An 18,720-nucleotide genomic window follows, 5' to 3' on the forward strand; every position below is an offset into this window, starting at 1 on the left:
GAAGAAAACCCCAGGATAGGGTCGCCATACGTTGGAAAAGGACTTGAAGGCCCACAGCAACATAAATAAGGTGAACCCTGTTTGCTGGATTTGGGGGTGCTGATGTGCTTTGCTATATGGCCAGCATGGCTACCCTTGGATCTGTTTTCTTAATAGTGACAGGGGGATGGTTCCATGATGTGGATCGCTTTTGCAGAGACAAGAAGCCTGGGCAGTGGAAGCAGAGGCCACCCCTGAGTGTGTGTGTGTTGTGTGTGTGTTTGGATGCCTTGATCCCTGCCTTTCTTAGTGGGTGGCTTCCTTTCCCCCCAAGGCAGAGAGGGGTGCCTTTCCTTGGGCTGGCTCTCCCTGGGCATGTCTTCTGGAGGGGCTGGCAGTCCAAGCCCTCGCCCACGCAGCCTCCCAGCCACCCACCCAGCCGGATCTTCCCTCCAAGAAGCCAAAAGAAAAGAAAAACCGAAGGGAAAGCCCTGGATCTTCTTCTCCTTCTCCTCCTCCCTGGCGCCCCTTTGCCAGCTGCGTGGGGGAAGCCCTGGTGCCAGCCAGGAGGGGGGCTGGGGTTTGGGCTCCTCTAGCTGCTTGGATCCCTGCCACCTTCCTCTGCCTGCTCCGGAGCAAAAGTGGATGGGAACTAGAGCAAGCCTTTCCAAGAGCAACTGCAGGGCAAGGAAGAGGAAGAGAGCGAGAAGAGGGCTTGGGGGTTGCTTTTGGAGGGGCTCTGCTAGGAAGGAAGCACCCTCCTCCCTCCTTCCATCTCCAGGGCTGGTCTCCTCCTCCTCCTCCTCCTCCTCCTTCTCTGCCTGGGTTTGCAAGGCGAGTGGAGCCAAAGGATGGGGAAGCGCAGGAGCCTGGTCCTCCTAGCCCTGCTGCTGCTGCTGCTGCTGTGCCTGCTCTCCTCCTCGGGGCTGAGCCAAGGGAGCCGAGGAGCCGGGAAGAGCGGCTGCCCCGCCTGGTGCACCTGCACCAAAGACAACGCGCTCTGCGAGAACGCCCGCGCCCTCCCCCGCAGCCTCCCCCCGGAGCTCACCTCCCTGTAAGAGGGGAAGGGGCTGTAAGCATTGGGCCCTTTCCTTATGCCTCCTTAGCAACTTCAGCACGGGGCTTCAGCATTCGTTCTTCTTCTTCTTGTTATTATGTATTAATATTAACATGATTAATATTATTGATATTATTATTATTGATATTATTGTTGATATTATTAGTATTATTATTGATATTATTATTATTATTGATATTATTGATATTAATATACATCATGCATTATGGTGGGGATGCTGTTTTGGGGTACAGGCTGGAGGATGCTTGCAAGTGTTGGGAGCCTCCAGCCTTTCCAAGCCAGCTTTGGAAGGGTAGTGGTGGTTGTTGTTGTTCTTGTATGCCTTCAAGTCAGCATAACTAGAGGTTTTTGTCTTGTTTTGTCTTTATCCCGCCTTTCTCCCAAAGCGAGACCCAAGGCGGCTAACAAAGGTCCTCCTTTCCAGGACATTTCAGCCTTCTCTCCAGGAAATGCCCTTCCATTTTGAGCATGGGTTCCTATTTATAGTAGTGCTTCTAGGGTTGGTTGGTTGGTTTGTTTTGTTGTTGTTGTTGTTGTTTTGGTCATCTCTCTACATTTTCCTTGCATGTCCTACATTCTGTGGTGCCTTCTCCTCCTTTGCGGTTTTGGCGGCCACTAAGCTGGGGTTGGTGTCCCCCAGAGGGGTGACTCACGGTGTCATCCCCACCGCCACCAAGTGACCTCCTCCTATACCACACCGCACAGAATCCTTAATAATGTTTTTTGTACTAAAGTTGTTATTATTATTATTATTATGTTTGTTTATAGCCCGCCTTCTTCCCAGTACAGGGACTCAAGGCAGCTCAAGGTGTGGTTATAACATCTGGCCACCCTGCTTCTGCTCATTCAACACTTCTGCTGGGAAGGAGTGTGAAACATCCCTGACTGCATCTCTTGAGATCTCATTTCTCTCTTGATCTGTTGTGGTGATGGGAAACTTGTCACAGCCATTTACTTTCTGTTCTTCCTCTCCTTTTGCACAGTTTGTGATTCATATAGAATCCTTCGGTGACCATGAAGTGGTCCTCTGTCATTGTGTGACTTCATGTTGTTTCTGACTTTTGGCGACCCTAAGGCAGCCATATCATGGGGGTTTCTTGGGAAGTGTCTTCAGAGGGGTTTGCCATGGCCATCCTCTGAGGCTGAGAGAGTGGAGTCACTTAAGGCCATCCAGTGGGTTTCATGGCCAAGACACCATTTGGACCCTGCTCTCCAGAGCCCTAGTCCAACACTCAAACCACTGGGCCATGCTGGCTCTCTGTGGTCCTTTGGCCTGGATGGTAATAAATTAGTCTTCCCTGAGTTCATGGTGTTAATGCAAGGTTTGCTTTCTTTTTCTTCCAGATCCTTTGTGAGATCTGCTTTTACTAAAATCCCAGAACGGAGTTTTGTCTTCTCACCATCTCTGCAACTCCTGTGAGAAAGATTTATGTCATGGTTGCTTGTTATGAAACATGTGTTTTCGAAAAGTACTAAAGTGATAGGCTTTGATATGTGTTTTACCAGGAATAGCTAGTCCAGGTCTGTTATGTAACAAAATGTACTTAGTATTACCAGTGAAGATGATCAAAGGTGTGTCATACCTAGTTGATTATTTTTTATGAGTGTGCTAATAATCATGATTATTTATCATGAATATTACCAGAGTATTTGGGGGGCAATTGATGAGGTTAAATCATGGTGTCTTGGTCCCTTCTTCTACACTAAAGTTGTGGCAAATGTAAAAAATGGAAGATGCTTAATATTTCATGCAATGAGTAGAAAGCCCAGAGTACTTTTGGGGGAGACATGTTTTGATTCAGAAGGGTCAGGATCTATATTCTGTGAGATGGGGCAACACATAAATAATATATGACCCCCAATGATGACTTATGTCAAGAAATATTTCAAATATTTTTTAAAAAGTAAAAATAAGTACTTAGATATAGATATAAGTACATCCTTGTGGCAAGATCTGAGTGAACTGGTCCAGCTTGTTCTTTTTTGTTTGTATTAAACATTATATTCTGTCTGAACATAAAATATGTTCAGTTCAGATTCTGATGCTCTGATGGCTGGTACAATAACCTTTCCTCTTCATGTCTCCTGTCATGGGAGCTGATAAGAAGGCATGCGCACCACGTAAGGTTTTGAATCCAGGACAGATGAGTAAATATAGTTACCATGGAAACCTTTATGTTGTCCCTGTACACATTATCCCACGCAAGCATTTTCAGAGTAAGAGCATATTCACAAAAAAAGGGCCAAAAAAATCCATACATCGCCTGTATCGGGGAAAAGAGACGGTGGCAGGGTTTTTGTTTTGTTGCATTCATTTGTTGTTTGTGTGCCCACAAAGGGAAAGGCACATCATGAGTTTGCCATTAAGCTGTGTGACACCTCCTGCGCTGCCATCCGGCTAATGCGGCATATAGAACATGCAAGGTGGCCCATCTCAGCAGGCTTTCCAGTGACATGGCACATTTTGTTCACAGGCAACATATTGCTCTGAGGTCCCCTTTGTAGATGGAAAAACAGCTTTTGCATTTTAATGTCAATAAAAAGGCTTCCATCCACGGAACAGAAACAGTGACATTTCAGAATCCCATTTGCCAACAGAGAAGCACAGGCTTCTATTTGTGTATTGTAACAACATAATGTACATGCTAAAACAACACAGGACAGATATGCCCCAAATCAACAATTTATTATTATAAATAATAAAATGAATGCCAAGATGTCTTGTGGAGGATGTAGCTTGAAGTTTGGCAAGTGGAATGGTGTGTGTTTGTGCGGTGTTCCTTCAAGCCAGTTCCAACGTATGGTGACCCTAAGGCAGTAGTTCTCAAATAGTGGGGCGGGGCGAGGCTCTGTAAAGGTATGTTATGCAGAGGTGTACTTATAACAATTTTATAGACAAATGATACTATTTACAGTCGCGTGGGGGGCGCGAAATGTTTTCTTCTTTCTAGGGGGGGCATGACAGAAAATAATTGAGAAGCACTGCCCTAAGGTGACCCTATCATGGGGTTTTACTGGGAATATCTGTTCAGAGGAGGTTTGCCATTGCCTTCCCCTGAGATCGAGAGGATGTAGTTCCCAAGTAAAAGTTTCAGCCTTCTACAACCTGACATTTTCCAGTGCTGCTAATATGGAAAATGTCAGTTTCTGAGGGCATTGAGGGGAAGTAATGCAACATGGAACATGACAAACCATGGCCATAAAGGTGTATGTTTAGTAGCCTTTGATTTGTTGCTGTTACTCCAGTTGTTGCTGTTATGAGCCATCCGGTCAACCCTGGCTAATCTTATGAATGAGATAACTAAGACTTGCCCCAGTCATCAATGATGCTGCCCATTTCTTGCAAATATAAGGTCGTCGTGGCTTCCTTGATTGAGTCCATCCATCTATAATGCAGTCATCCTCTTTTCCTACTGCCTTTGACTATGTGATTTTTAAAAGCAACATAAAACCCCTAAGGCCATAAATCTTATGATACAAATCTAACATTTCAAGTTGGAAAAAACTGATTATTTCCATCTGCTTTTACTTACTTCCATGTTCCGGGAGCTCTCAAAGTTCCTCTTTCACAATCAGCCTTTCCCCACCTAATCCATCCAGCATTTAAGGAGACATCTTCACAATTGTTTCTGCAAGGATGCCTCAATGGAATATAGAAATTAATCACACACATGGTTCATAATTTGGACCATTATGCAAATCATGTTTCTATATACTTTATCACAGGAGTGAAATCAGGAGTTTAAACAGTCATTTCCCCCAGAGAGCCACATGATCGCGGTGAAGATTTTCACATGATGTTGCAATTAAAGAGGACTTATCCCAGGGATAAACAGGGAATAACCATCAACAAACCATTTACAGAGAAATCCCATGGATGATTTGTTGCTGGTTACTCCTTGGTTATTCCTGCGATAACTCCTCTCTTATCGCAATGTATGTGAAAATCTTCACCATGAATGCACAACTTTCCTGGGAAAATGACTGTTTAAACCCATGATTTTCCCCATGTGTGAGAAACTCCTACCAGCCTCCCCCTGGAGGGGGGACCTGGAGTCTTCAGCTCTCATGATCCTCCATCACTTAGCTAATGGCAGTTGCATTATTTGGAGGGTACCAGCTTAGAAAAGGTTGGTGTATGCAAGTCATCTTATGTAACATCCTTTACTCTCACCCCCAGATCTAGATTTTTTCCTCTTGTTATATTTATATTCCATCCCATCCCTAGTGCACCTGACTGTACACATACCTGTTTACAATTATTAAAATATGTTCATTTTAAAAATGACAATGTGGAGCACAGGAAACAAATAAATAGCAGACCATGACCCAAATATCTCTCAAATAATGTTGTTTGATGACTATCAACAGAACAAGAATTTTAGTACCACTGCTATACTAGTGACTAAGCAACTATCCTTTTGTTCAACTTGTACAAAATATGGCAGCCAGGTTAATTACAGGTACTCGTCGTACCGACCACATAACACCGGTTTTGAAATCCCTTCACTGGCTGCCAATTAGTTTCCGGGCAAGGTACAAGGTGTTGGTGATTACCTTCAAAGCCCTACATGGCTTGGGTCCAGAATACTTAAGAGATCGCCTCCTTCCATACTGTCCGTCCCGCACTCTAAGGTCCTCGGGGAAGAATCTACTTCAGCCAATAAAATCTAGGCTAACTTCAGTCACCCAGAGGGCCTTTTCCATCGCAGCTCCGAAGCTATGGAATGACCTGCCGAAGGAGATCCGTGACATTTCTACTCTTACAGCCTTTAAGAAGGCTCTTAAGACGGATTCTCTTCCGGCAGGCCTTCCCTACCTAGTTCTACTCCCCATTTACTGTGACTTATGTCACTCTGTCCACCAATTCTTCTCTTAAATTTAATGAGAAGAATTAAATTAAAATTAATTAAAATAAAATCCTTGCCTCAAGAAGAAGAGCCCTCCCTCCATGACATCATCATCAGACCTGGGAGGGAGTGAAAAAGAGAGGCCCAACTTCCATCAGGCCTAACTGTGAATGTACTCACTTCGCTCTCTGTAATTTTATTGTATTTTATTTATTTATTGTATTTTATTTTATTATCTTTATTTTTACTGTTGTAACCCGCCTGGATTCCTTGTGATTGGGCGGGCTATAAATAAATTCTTCTTCTTCTTCTTATTATTATTATTATTATTATTATTATTGTTCACAGCTATAACTGTGACTGTTAAGGTTAAGTTCTACCAAAGAAGTGGAGCAATTTTTCACCAATTGCTCCTTTTTGGATCAGAGACTGACTAGGTTCTCTAGCCCTTCCTAGTAGAATTCCTGCTGAGGAAAATTAAGATGTAAGCTCCCAGCTTCTATTGGTTTTCTGGCCAGTGGCTGTTGGGTGTACAATATGTGGCCCTCCAGATATTGTTACCCCATTACCACTAGCCAGCATAGCCAGTGGTGAGGTAGTCCAACAAGATCTGGAGCGACACATGTCCCCTATCAACAGAGAAGAGGGCGTTTTTTAACCGTAGAAGCAGCAACAATATCCTCAACCTACAAGAAAGATTTTTTTCAGGGTACATTGCCAAATACTTGAAGGCATGGCAAAACTCCATTGCTTTATTGAACTATCTTCCAGAGCTCTAAAGAACCTGTGCCAGTTTGCATGCTGGGGAATCCAGACTTTTATAACAATCTTTCGTTTCCTATGCACAGAATATAATCTTTGAGATTTACCATTATTTTTCTCTATCTGCCAGAGTCCTCAGGAAAGATTTCTGTTTGTTCTAAGAACCATATACATGTATCACATTATTTTCCTTTTTCCTATTTCTTTGTACAGATTATTCACAGCAAATAATTTTGACGTCATTAGTGGTGATGCTTTCATAGGCCTTCCTCATCTAGAATATTTGTGAGTTGAAATCTTTATGATCCAGGATTTGTGGGGAGGACTCAGCTGTCAGATATACAGACATTTGACCAAACTTCATTTATGACCTATTTACAGGTTTATAGAGAATAACAACATCAAGTCACTTTCAAATACATCTTTCCGAGGGCTGAAGTCATTGATTCACCTGTAAGTAAAAATACCAGTGGCTATCTTTCCTCCTAGTTATATTTACAAACAATATAATCCTCTATATGTTACTCAGAAGTAAATCCCATTGAATTCTATCTGATTTTCTGTTGGGTAAGCATATAAAGGATTGCAGCCTCATTGACATTTTTATTTTGAGCGTTGTTAAGCAATAAAAAGCCTTTCTGCTGATTACTATCTCACCATTAATCGATTGATTCCACTATTAAACAGGCAATTGTTTAAAGTATCACATAATAATCCAAGTTGTGGGTTATGAGAATAATGTGAGTATAAACAGCCTGAATCCAAGGAACCATGAAACAAGCTTTCTGTTTCCATTGAGAAAGTTCTGGGTTTGTGTTTTCTCAAAAGTAACTTCCTAGCTGCATTCTTTTTAAAAAGCAAATTGCGATAGCCATGAAAAGGAATAACATTAAACAATTCCACTGGGTACGCCCAAGCTTTTGAGCACACCTACAGCAACACTTTAAATGTTAGCTGGCTAAATAAAATCATAAAATGCCATGCATAATGTACTTTCGATGGGTGAATTAGAGTAACAATCAAATTGGTTACAGCTTAAAAATATGAATAATGCACAATTAGGACAACCATTTATTTGTTACACACTATTTCTTTTCATTCATAGGCGTAGCACTCATAATCAAACAGTTCTCTGGGAGGGTTTAGGATGGAGCAGAGTCCCTCAGTACTAGCAGACCACAGGTCCACAGAAAGCTGCTAAACAAAGGGATCTTTCATGACCATAGACATTTCCATGGGTGTGTAAATCTGCAACTCTTGGTGTTCCTGCTGGCACCTGCCCAAAGTGCAGCTTTAGGTTAGTTGAGCTCAGTGTGGAACTGGCCTTGGATTAAGTGGATCCAAAGCCAGCTCTGTTTTCCGTAAAGGAACCATATTAAGCTCCTCAGCTATGCCAGCTTGGAGCATGGTATAGTTAATTTCTTCACCATGATTTCTAGGTGAGTGAAGGTTAAAAGAAAAGGTATATCAAAAAGAAAAGGCCAGTACAGCTGCCCGAAAGACACCTCCTGTCCTGACCAAGATCAGAGCTCGCAAAGTTGCTTTTTTGACTCCAGCTCCTCATATCCTCTACTAGCATGGCTACTGGTCATACTGTCTGGTGGATTCAAGGAACTGTAGTTGAACATCTAACTTTCCCAAGCTCTGGTTGATATGAACTAGCCAAGACTTTAGAATTGATGGAGGTTCTACTATTTCATTCTTTTCTTGCTCCTTCTGTCATTTATGTTTTTTCTGTTAGCCATCAAAATATTTTTAAAAACCTTACTAAGTTTTCAGCACTAAACTGAAAACACAAAACAAGAATATGTAGGTGTTGAATGTGTGGCAATGCACTTTGTAGTCCTCTTTGATCATATCCTCTTCCCAAAGAATCTAAAGGGGGAAGTGCTAGTGGTGTCATTTTAAAATCAGATTTCTTAACACTCAGGAAAACCCAAATGTTTCCCTGTCCAATTAATTATTTGAAATCCTTTTTTTAAAAAAGCAAAGTAAGGATACTTTTTGAAGATGTGAATGTGCCAAAACTGTGTCAAAGGGGGAAAAGAATGGGGAATATTTGCAAGTGCTGTTCCTTTTGGATTTTGTCACAGTACATATAAATGTTGTGTGAAATTAATTGTGCAGAACAATGGAAATTTCAGGCACAAAATTGTTATGGAGTAAGACCTGTAGACAGTTTAATTCTTCATACCAGAAATATTTAACTAGGCAGCCCTGTGCAATATGTTTCATGAAAGGACAGAAGACTTTTGTGAATGAGGGGAATGCAAATACTGTAGATGCCAGGAAGCATTCTTTTCATTCATACACCCTTCCTCCCTGTGGGGTCTCAGCGAGTAGACTGGGTGCATTCATTTTACACTCAACAGAGTTCTTCTGTGACTTGTTCAGAGAAGCCAGGATCAAACTGTAATTTGTTTAGGATCCTGGGTTGTTAACAAATCATAAATTGATAAGCAGTTCTTGCAATAAGATAAAAATAAGACATCTGGCTAGTTAATATGCAGAAATGAATTCTTCTGGCTTTGTGGATGCTTCTAATCTTATGGTCAAGGGAGTGTGTGAGCATGAGGTTTGCTGTTGCTTCAACATGTAATGTTCACCATAGGCTGAATCTGCACTGTAGAAGTAATGCAGGTTGACACTGCTTTAACTGTCATGACTTCATCCTATGGAATCCTCTCAAAATTATAAATCCCAGAGCTGCATATCATTGAACCATGGCAGTTAAACTGATGTCTAACTGCATTATTTCTGTAATGTAGATTCAGCCGCAGTCTACCTAGTGTCCAATCTGAACCTTTACTTCATGTACAGTACATGAAATATACCCTGATCCGTTATAATCATGTGCCCTAGAAAATCAAGGCAGATAATTAACATAGTTTATGAGCGACAACCCATCCCATTCACTAGTGCAAATGACTCCAGTAGACATTTCTTTTTAAAAATCTATAATTAGAATTTGATCTTCTCATCTCCGAGAGGCATTTAATACTGCATCCACTTGACAATTCATTTTGAGCTGAAGTGGATTTTAAAAGTCTAACAGTTTTGACTCCCACTCCTGCTTTGAATATATTTATATTTGTGCATGACATACACCTTGTATCTTGCACAATAAATATGTGTTTTATCACATTGTAGATTATTTCTATTGAACATTCTCTAAGGCAACCTAGATTTTAAAAATTTGAAGGGTGGAATGTAAACAAATAATAATAGTAATATTATCAAGTATACACATTCCAAAGTAGCTTGCTACCCGCTTCATTGAGTCCCAGCATTGTGACAAAGGTTTGCTTGATATTAAATAAATAAACATATTACTTCTAGTCGTTTTTTTAAAAAAATGAATGTATGAGACCCAGCACAAACCAACACTTGAATAAGATAGGGAAGTTAATCAGGATTCTAATCTAATGTAGCTTGGCTCTGGAGAACAGCTGGAAGAGGACTGGGGAGGGGAGCAATCCCTAAGATGTTGAGTATGTGTTTAAATCACAGAGAGGCCAAGACAGGTAGATAAGAAGGAAGGATACTTCTAACCCTATTAGCACTGTTCACTCTGAGGCATTCTTGTTTCATTTTTAACATTAACTATAAAAGCAATTTTAAGAGCTATAGTTAGATTTTGTAGCTGGAGCATCTTTGTAGCGGGAGTATTGGTGGCTGAGGAGCAGCACAAAGGGCTTGGATGGTGGATCTTTCTCCAGAAACAGGGAGATCCTTACTTTCCTATAAGCTCTGGGACATTTTTGCAGGATCCAAAGAGCATATGGTTGCCCCCTATGATAACTTTGAACTTTTGAAATCCTCAACAACAACAAAACCCAGAAGGTTGCCTCATCAAGATTCAAGTATTTGCAAGCCAACCTCACATTTTCTGCAATCGTATCAGCTGAAAAAGGCAAGAGAAAAATAAAGGCTGTACTATCCAAAACCTGTGAAGGTTGGTGTTGTTGTTTTTTTGGACTACAGTTCCCAGAATCCACTAACCAACACAATCAGTAGGAATGCTGCCAGGAGCATTCTGGTAGTTATAGTCTAAAAAGTAATTTTTAGACGCTTCAGATAATATTTTAAGAGAGAAAAATGGGACCACACTGATGTAAATAATTTTGTGAATGAGGGGAATGCAAATACTGGCCTATTTCAGATGAAAATTTTTGCGGGAAATAATTGAAAAAAAATCTTGGAGCACCACATCTTGATTTTACTTATCTATTTGCCATCAAAGCAGTTTGTATTTTCTCAAGCAGATGAGAAATGAAAGAGTGATCTGTTAGTACTAATGATGAATCTCTTCTATTTTCCTCCAGGAGTCTTGCAAACAATAACCTCCAAACGCTCCCCAAAGACATATTCAAAGGATTGGATTCATTAACCAATGTGTAAGAAAGCTATTTAATTTTTGTATTATGATTTGAAGGACCAGAGACAATTGCTCAGTAGTGTTGCTTATAGCAGGGAAGGTATTGCCTGTAGCAGTAGGTATCAATATACTATCATTATTATTTTTTCTAGGTTGTTCCAAACAGGGAGAAATGTGTTCCACGAAGCCTCTAGATTAGAACTGCTGATTCTCCTCTAAAGCAAAGGAAAATCAGCTCTCATGGGCTGCATTTATTTTCGTGTGTGTGTGTGCAATGACAATATTTTAAAATATCATTTGCATTGTATGAGCGGGGTGACCAGATGTCCTCCTTCTCCTGAGCATGTTGTACATATCAACCTTCTCTCCAGGAAGAATTTCAAAATATCCTCCATTTTGAGCATGACTAAGAAACATGATTTTATTATTCATATAAGGGTTTTTAGCTGTCCGGGATTGCTGCCAGCAATCTCTGACTTATGCTGATAACCAGGCCTGCAACCAACACGTGTAGGCAAAACAAACCTTGTGGAGAAGCAGTCAAGGAGCAAGCCGAGAAAACAAGCCGGTGTCGGGGTTGCAGAAAGTCAAGCGTGCCGAAAGACGAGCCGAAGTCAGGAAGCCAGAAAGCAGCGTGGTCAAAACAGTCCGAGGTCACAATAGCCAAGAGATAACAAAGGTCCGGTCCGAGGTCAAGGTAGCAAGATAACAAGATGTCAGGAGCTAGAGTGACAGCAATCACACCAAGGGCTCATGCAACAAACTCAACCCTCTCTCCCACTTAAATCAGGGAAGCTCTCCCTCGAGCCAACTGAGGCTGGTTTGCCGATTGTCTTTCTGCAATCCTCCTGGATCTGCGCCTGCAAGCACTCTCGGCCCTTCTCTCTTGATAAGAAGGCACTTGCAGGCACGCCTCGTCTCCTGAATCACCACTAGGCTGTGGCACCCTAGAAGGCCTCTCTTCGGCACTAGGACCTGGTTGAATCTCCTGCTTTGGGGCTGGAGGATCACAGCTGGGACCTGGCAGAGCAGAACTAACACCTGGCGTTGCCTCAATCAGCCCTTGCTCTGGAGGAGGCTCATCCTCCTCCTCATCCTCCGAGAGCTGATCTTGGCTGGCCATGACATTAGCTTTTCATTTAGTCATGCTCTGTATTTTTCTTGAATGCCCTGCATTTTGTGCTGCCTTGCCCTGTGTATGTGTATGCCCAAACCCCGATATTCTCAGCAACATCCCTTCTTTCATCCCACCACTTTTACTATTATAATTGGTGGAAATACAAGATAGGGCCTTCTCAGTGGCTGCACCTAGACTTTGGAATTCCCACCCTAGGAAGGCTAGAATGGGTTCCTCTTTGCTGTCCTTCCATCAGCAATAAAAGGCCTTTTTTATTCAGAAAGGCTTTTAGAAGCGACAGCTTTCAAGAAAAAAGGCTGTAAGAGTGTGTTGCATCATTTTGAATTGTACTATTTTAACTGCTTCTTATCCTTTGGGTTGTTTGTTTTACCCTGTTTAAATACTGCTAATAGTTTCTATTTTAATTCTTTGTTGTTGTTGTGTGCCTTCAATTCCTTACTGACTCATGGCGACCCTAAAGTGAACCTTAGATATGGATAGACTAATCAAAAAGATTCAGTCGAGGCTGATTCGAGGGCAGCTAACAACAACAAAAACAACAAAACTGTACCTATGATATTTTCTTGGCAAGTTTCTTCAGAGAGGGCTTGCCATTGCCATCCTCTAAGGTTTCTAATTCTATTGTAATTCTATTTTAAAAACCTTTTGTGTTTTTAATCATATGGTAATCATTTTAATATGTAAACTAATATGCATCCCAATTTTGGGATATAAATAAAGTTAATGATGATAATATTTCGGCCAGTTTTGGTGTTCTCCCAGGCATTCTGGTACCTTCATTTTATTTCTCTAGCTCTGTTTTGGTTCCATTTCATTTCGGCAGGAATGTACTGAAGTCACTCTTAGTAGATGCAGTGGTGTCAAAATACTTAAATCCAGCCAAGTTATTCTAGCACTTGAGGGAGAAAATCCCACAAGTACCTGTCCCTTTCCTGGCAGTGAAAATACAGTAACAGCAAATTAAATAACTAATAATTTCATGGCACAAAATCTGCTGCCTGAGCTCCCTGCCTCACTCTGCCTCATGATATGGCCTGCCCTGCTCTTCCCCCACTGTCAGATTACTTCTGGCCTGTCACTTTGCCGTCCACATATTTATTGAGCAGGGTTCAAATCCTGGCTAGGAGAACACATGCCCTGTCTCTCCTGGCCATGATACTCCAGGGGCAGCCAGAGTATCCTTGTCCTGCAGCTGCTCCAATCTGCCACCATTTCCTCACCTTCCATTCCTGTGCTGAGCAGCCTGGTGTGTATGCCACCACTGCAGGTCACTCGCTTATGAGTTCATAACAAGGTGCCCAGTGACAATCAAAAATAGCTTCATAATAGCTTCATTTATATACTGTTTTATACTGAACTAGCAGTGTCTAAGCGGTTTACAATTGTAAGCTAATTGCCCCCAACAATCTGAGTACTCATTTTAGTGACCCCAGAAGGATGCAAGCCTGAGTCAAGCTTGAGCCCTTTTGCTGGTACTGAACTCACAACCTTATGGTTTTGAGTGAGTGGCTGCAGTACAGGCATTTAACCACTGCACCACCAGGGCTCCTGGTGCCCAGCAATCACATGCTGGGCACCTTGTTCTGATCTCAAAATGAGTGACCAGTGGTGGTGGGTGGACACACTCAGCAACTTGGTGGGATGCCCATGCAGACAGCCAGAATGGCATGGGAATGGAGGACTCTGGATCTTCCTGGAAGATCTGGAGTAACAAGTAAGTTATTGGTTCACCTGAGGGCCACCATAAGTTGAACCGACTTAATGGCACACAACAACAAAAAGGATGTTAAACCTGGTACGTGTTGGACATAGTCCAGACTGCCTGCACCAGAACCAGAGGTTGAGACAGGAGACATCAGAACAGGAAGATGCCACAATGGGAGAGAAATGGGCCTCTTGGCCCATGCGGGCAAGGCAGAGAGACATTATCTGTAAAATGTGGGTTGTGGGGGCATGACTTGTAAGGGATTTGAAGGAAGGCAGTGTCAGTGGGCAAGACATTGCTCTTCTCTCTTTGTGTTTATAGTTATGTGACAAGGAGAATAAGACTTTTCCAAGCATATATATGTACACTGGCAGAGTCATGTGTGGTTATGGAGGGGAGTCTCTCAGCAAGGGCAGTATTGTCAGGTGTATTAAGATATGGGCCTTCCACAGCAAATGGGAAGTTGACACTGGGTACATGTAAAACAGAGGTAGGAGATCCAGTATGGTATAATGGTTTGAGTGTCAGACTAGGACCCCAGAAGATCAGGATTTAAATACCTGCTAAACCATGGAAAGCCACTGGATGACTACGGGCATCTCACACGTTCTCAGCCTCATGGCAAACCCCCTGAACAAATCTTGCCAAGATTTCCCATCCAGGGCTAAACCTGCTTAGCATCTAAGATCTGGTACTTTTAGGATATTTTGGCATTGCTAGCATACATAAGAGAGCCAGCATGGTACAGTGGCTTGAGTACTGGACTAGGACACTAGAAGACCGGGGTTCAAATTCCTCTTCAACCATGGAAATCCATTGGGTGACCCTTAGCACGTCACAGACTCTCAGCCTCAGAGGAAGACAAGAGATTTGTTCCTCTGCACAAATCTTGCCAAGAAAACCCCACAATAAAATTTAGAGTCGCCATAGGTTGGAAACAACTTGAAAGCACACAACGAAAGGAACACAACAAAAAGAAATTACAGTTGCCCACTCCTTGTGTGAAATATCTAAAAGCCCTTGACAGGAAAAGTCCAAGAATAGATAACTGTTGGAATGTTATGAAGTTGCTCTTCATAACATGTGACTTTTGCTCTAACTGGGAGTAAGCCAAAGTGCAGAAACAATAGAACAGAACTAAGAGAAATTACTTGTTTTGGAATACAGCTCCTCAAAATGCCAAGCTGGCTGGGGGGTTCTGGGAGCTGTAGTCAAAAACATAACTTTTCCAAACTGCAGTAGAATGTAACAACGTTGGAGCCTTGAGCACCACACATATACAGTACTCTCACTTAAAAATAAGTGTTCAGCAATAGTTGCAAATAAGTAAGAAAGAGGCAATTTACCTTTTTAAAGCACTTGTATTTCACCAACACCCTTCCTCCTTTCCACTCCAGGGATCTTAGAGGAAATGCATTCAAATGTGATTGCAAACTGAAGTGGTTAGTAGCATGGCTAAGCAGAACAAATGCAACAATAGAAGATATTTATTGTGAAAGTCCACCAGAATATAAGAAACGCAAGATCAACAACCTTTCTCCCAATGAATTCGATTGCATTATTACAGGTAAATGTTTCAAAGACTTTCCGTTTAAAACACATCCAATAACATCCAAACAATGATACCTTTATAGGAACAACCAAAATGCACAATTACATGCTGCAAGCTTTTGAAGTCAGACTGGCTTCTTCATCAGGCAAACAGGAGGAAGAAATTGAAGATGTTATTCATAGGCCTGCATTTTCTGTTTCTGGTGTTATTTCAGATGGTAGGGAGGGCTATATGCAGGCTGGCACCTCTCCTTTGGGCCATGTGGTCACTGAGAGATTTTCCTTGACTTTGAAAAAGCACATGACTTGAAGCAGACAGTACTTTCAGACAATATTACAGAGTATGGAAATTTTATTTTCAAGGGTAACAAAACATTATGTGGTGTTTATTTCCTTGAATCTTCTGTATTATGTGTCGTTTGTTTTCTGCCATGTGGAACTTGCTGGTCAAGAGGTGTAAAGAATATCCATAGTTTTTCTTGAGTGAGAAAGAGTGTTTTGACACATTTTGACAAACTGCAAGATTTGTTAAAATTAAACTAGGGGCTACTTAGGAATCGTGAAACAGTCATGACAGTCACAAGTAACCTGCCTTGAATTCCATTGTGAGAGAAAAATCCAGCCAGGCTAAACACTTGCTACTTGCTTTTGAATAAAAACATCAACTTCTATTTTGAGCTACAGTCTAATTAACAAGAGACATAGATTTTTGAACGTGAGCAGGCTGTGAAGGAGTAACATGTGTTTTAAAGTGCACTTAAAATGAATGAATGTTGTCTTTTGATATGTACTTTTTCAGAATTTGTTGTGTTTCGAAAATTACCATATCAGTCTCTCTCAGTGGACAGTTTCTCATACCTGAATGATGAATATGTGGTTATTGCCCAGCCTTTCACTGGAAAATGTATCTTTCTTCAGTGGGACCATGTGGAAGGGACTTTTAGGAATTTTGACAATATCACAGGTATGGATAATTGAACTATGCACACATTATGTTTTGTTGTTGCTGCTGCTGTATTCTTTCAATTAATTTTGACTTATGGCAACCCTAAGCTAAACCTACCGTGGGATTTTCTTGGAAAGATTTGTTCTGAGGGGGTTCTCTGAGATGAGAGAGTGTGACTTGCTCATGATCACAGTGGACTTCCATGGCTAAGTGGAGATTCAAACCCTGATCTCCAGAGTAATAGTCCAGTGCTCAAACCACTATACCATACTGTTGCTTGCACATTACCTGATGTTTATACTAGTCAATGATACTATGCTTTCCCCATTTTTTTTGTGCAGGGATTTCAGTGGTTGTCTGCAAGCCTATCATTGTTGAGAATCGCTTGTACATCATAGTCGCCCAACTGTTTGGTGGTTCCCATATCTACAAAAGAGACATTCATGCAAATAAATTTATAAAAATCCAAGACATTGAGATTCTCAAAATCAGAAAGCCCAATGACATCGAAACATTCGCAATTGCAGAAGATGCATACTTTGCAATAGCAGACAGTTCAAAAGCCGGCATCACTACTGTTTACAAATGGAATGGGAATGGGTTTTATTCTGACCAGTCTTTGCATGAGTGGTACAGAGATACAGATGTGGAATATCTTGAAATAGCTGGAAAACCTCATTTGATCCTGTCAAGTAGTTCTCAGCAGCCTATCATATATCAGTGGAGCAAAGGGACAAACAACTTCATGGATCCTGTTGATATTCCAGACATGGAAGATGTTTATGCTGTTAAGCACTTCATGGTGAAAGAGGATATTTATGTTTGTCTAACAAGATTCATTGGCGATTCCAAAGTGATGAAATGGGGAGGTTCCAAATTTCAGGATTTACAAAGGATGCCATCAAGGGGATCAATGGTATTCCAGCCTCTTCAGATAAAAAATTACCAATATGCTATTCTTGGAAGTGATTATTCTTTTACCCAAGTCTATTTTTGGGATACAGCAAAAGCCAAGTTTGTGAAGTTCCAAGAATTAAACATCCAAGCGCCAAGATCTTTCACGCATGTCTTTGTTGACAAAAAAGATTTTCTTTTTGCATCAAGCTTTAAAGGGAACACAGTGATTTATAAACATATCATAGTTGACTTAAGTGCGTGACACACACACTCACACACACACACCCACACACACACACACAAATACACACAAGAGTGTGGAGTCTATTGTGAGACTTCCTCCACCAATCATGAGGACTTGATGAACTTGGTGCATGACAATGATTCTCTTTACTTCCAGTCTGCGGAATGCCTTTAACAGTTGAGATTACTAGAATTAAGTATCTTCATCAATAAATGTCAAGTCTAGTGCTGTTGGGAACTGCATTTTTAAGCAAGACAAATTAAATTGTTAACTATTCTTTGAAGCCACTATGTAAATATGTACTGAAACTCCATCTGTTTTAGGTGGGAAGGAGGAAACGATAAGATGTAATTTTCCATTACGCACCTATTTGAAAACTGCCAAATAAAAATGTTTACATTTTCTTTCATATTCCAAATAGTGTTATTTGTAAGTAATAATTGTAATGGATACTTTTGCTCCAATCCAACAGTTTCCTAGTGGCATAGAGGCCCAAGAGCAGAGTGCCACAAATTTTGTTTTGGCTAGATTAATTGAGGAGTAGCCCTATTGTTTAGGCACACGGGACGCTTTCCATCAAACTCCCCAAACCTTTTCCAAGCACCAGGTTGCAAGGAAGGAGGATGGATTACAAACTGGAGGTAGGTGGCCTATCGTGAAATTTGGCTCTACCTTTGGTGACTCCACGTTCTGCCCTAGTGGGTCTCAGCCAGCACCAGACACATTGAGGAAATGCTCTCATTTCCATGGCTCCCACTAGTAAAATTCTTAATGAGTTATGGATTTTTTAAAAATGTTTTTGGTTAGAACAATTACTTACATGTCCATGTTAGAGGAGAGAAATTGAATTCCAGGTAACTGTCCTGGTGACTGTTTTCTTTCTGAAATATAACCTTGGTGTATAATTAGTAACATATTTATCACCATCCTATATCACTAGTCCTTATAATAAAAATATATTACCAAAAAAGTCTTTCAAATGATATGCATTTTTACTCAAAAGCCAGTTCTACTGTGTTCAGTGGAGCATCTTCACAGATATACATGCGTAGGGTTGGAATTGTGGATGCAGCTAGTTGAAATTTGTTGGTCTTGGAACCAACTGAATGTCCACACAACTAGGTTGAAAATAGTAATTATTATTTTTATCTTATCAAGAGCATCAGGTATTGCATGCTAGCTCTTCCATAAT

The 18,720-nt window shown here is 41.2% G+C and overlaps 1 protein-coding gene across 1 annotated transcript; it reads left to right on the forward strand.

The window, feature by feature from the left end:
- The first annotated feature begins 355 nt into the window (after positions 1–355).
- Positions 356–18,450, forward strand: LOC149318683 (leucine-rich glioma-inactivated protein 1-like). Its single transcript, XM_089510268.1, has 8 exons — positions 356–1,033; positions 2,402–2,473; positions 6,883–6,954; positions 7,051–7,122; positions 10,995–11,066; positions 15,288–15,457; positions 16,241–16,405; positions 16,729–18,450. Exons 1-8 carry the CDS (start codon positions 831–833, stop codon positions 17,544–17,546), a joined length of 1,644 nt encoding a protein of 547 aa, XP_089366394.1. The 5' UTR covers positions 356–830; the 3' UTR covers positions 17,547–18,450.
- Positions 18,451–18,720: the final 270 nt, after the last annotated feature.

Source organism: Sceloporus occidentalis, unplaced genomic scaffold (genome assembly GCF_023333645.1).
Source record: "Sceloporus occidentalis isolate IW3139 unplaced genomic scaffold, rSceOcc1.0.p SCAF_2, whole genome shotgun sequence".
In the NCBI taxonomy this organism is placed as follows: Eukaryota; Metazoa; Chordata; class Lepidosauria; order Squamata; family Phrynosomatidae; genus Sceloporus; species Sceloporus occidentalis.

What these genes read in the sequence shown, in the direction of transcription:
- LOC149318683 (XM_089510268.1), top strand. Translation starts at nt 831, where the DNA reads ATGGGGAAGCGCAGGAGCCTGGTCCTCCTAGCCCTGCTGCTGCTGCTG. An exon ending in TTGGATTCATTAACCAATGT is followed by an intron (nt 11,067 to 15,287) that starts GTAAGAAAGCTA and finishes TTTCCACTCCAG; the next exon opens with GGATCTTAGAGGAAATGCAT. An exon ending in GAATTTTGACAATATCACAG is followed by an intron (nt 16,406 to 16,728) that starts GTATGGATAATT and finishes TTTTTTGTGCAG; the next exon opens with GGATTTCAGTGGTTGTCTGC.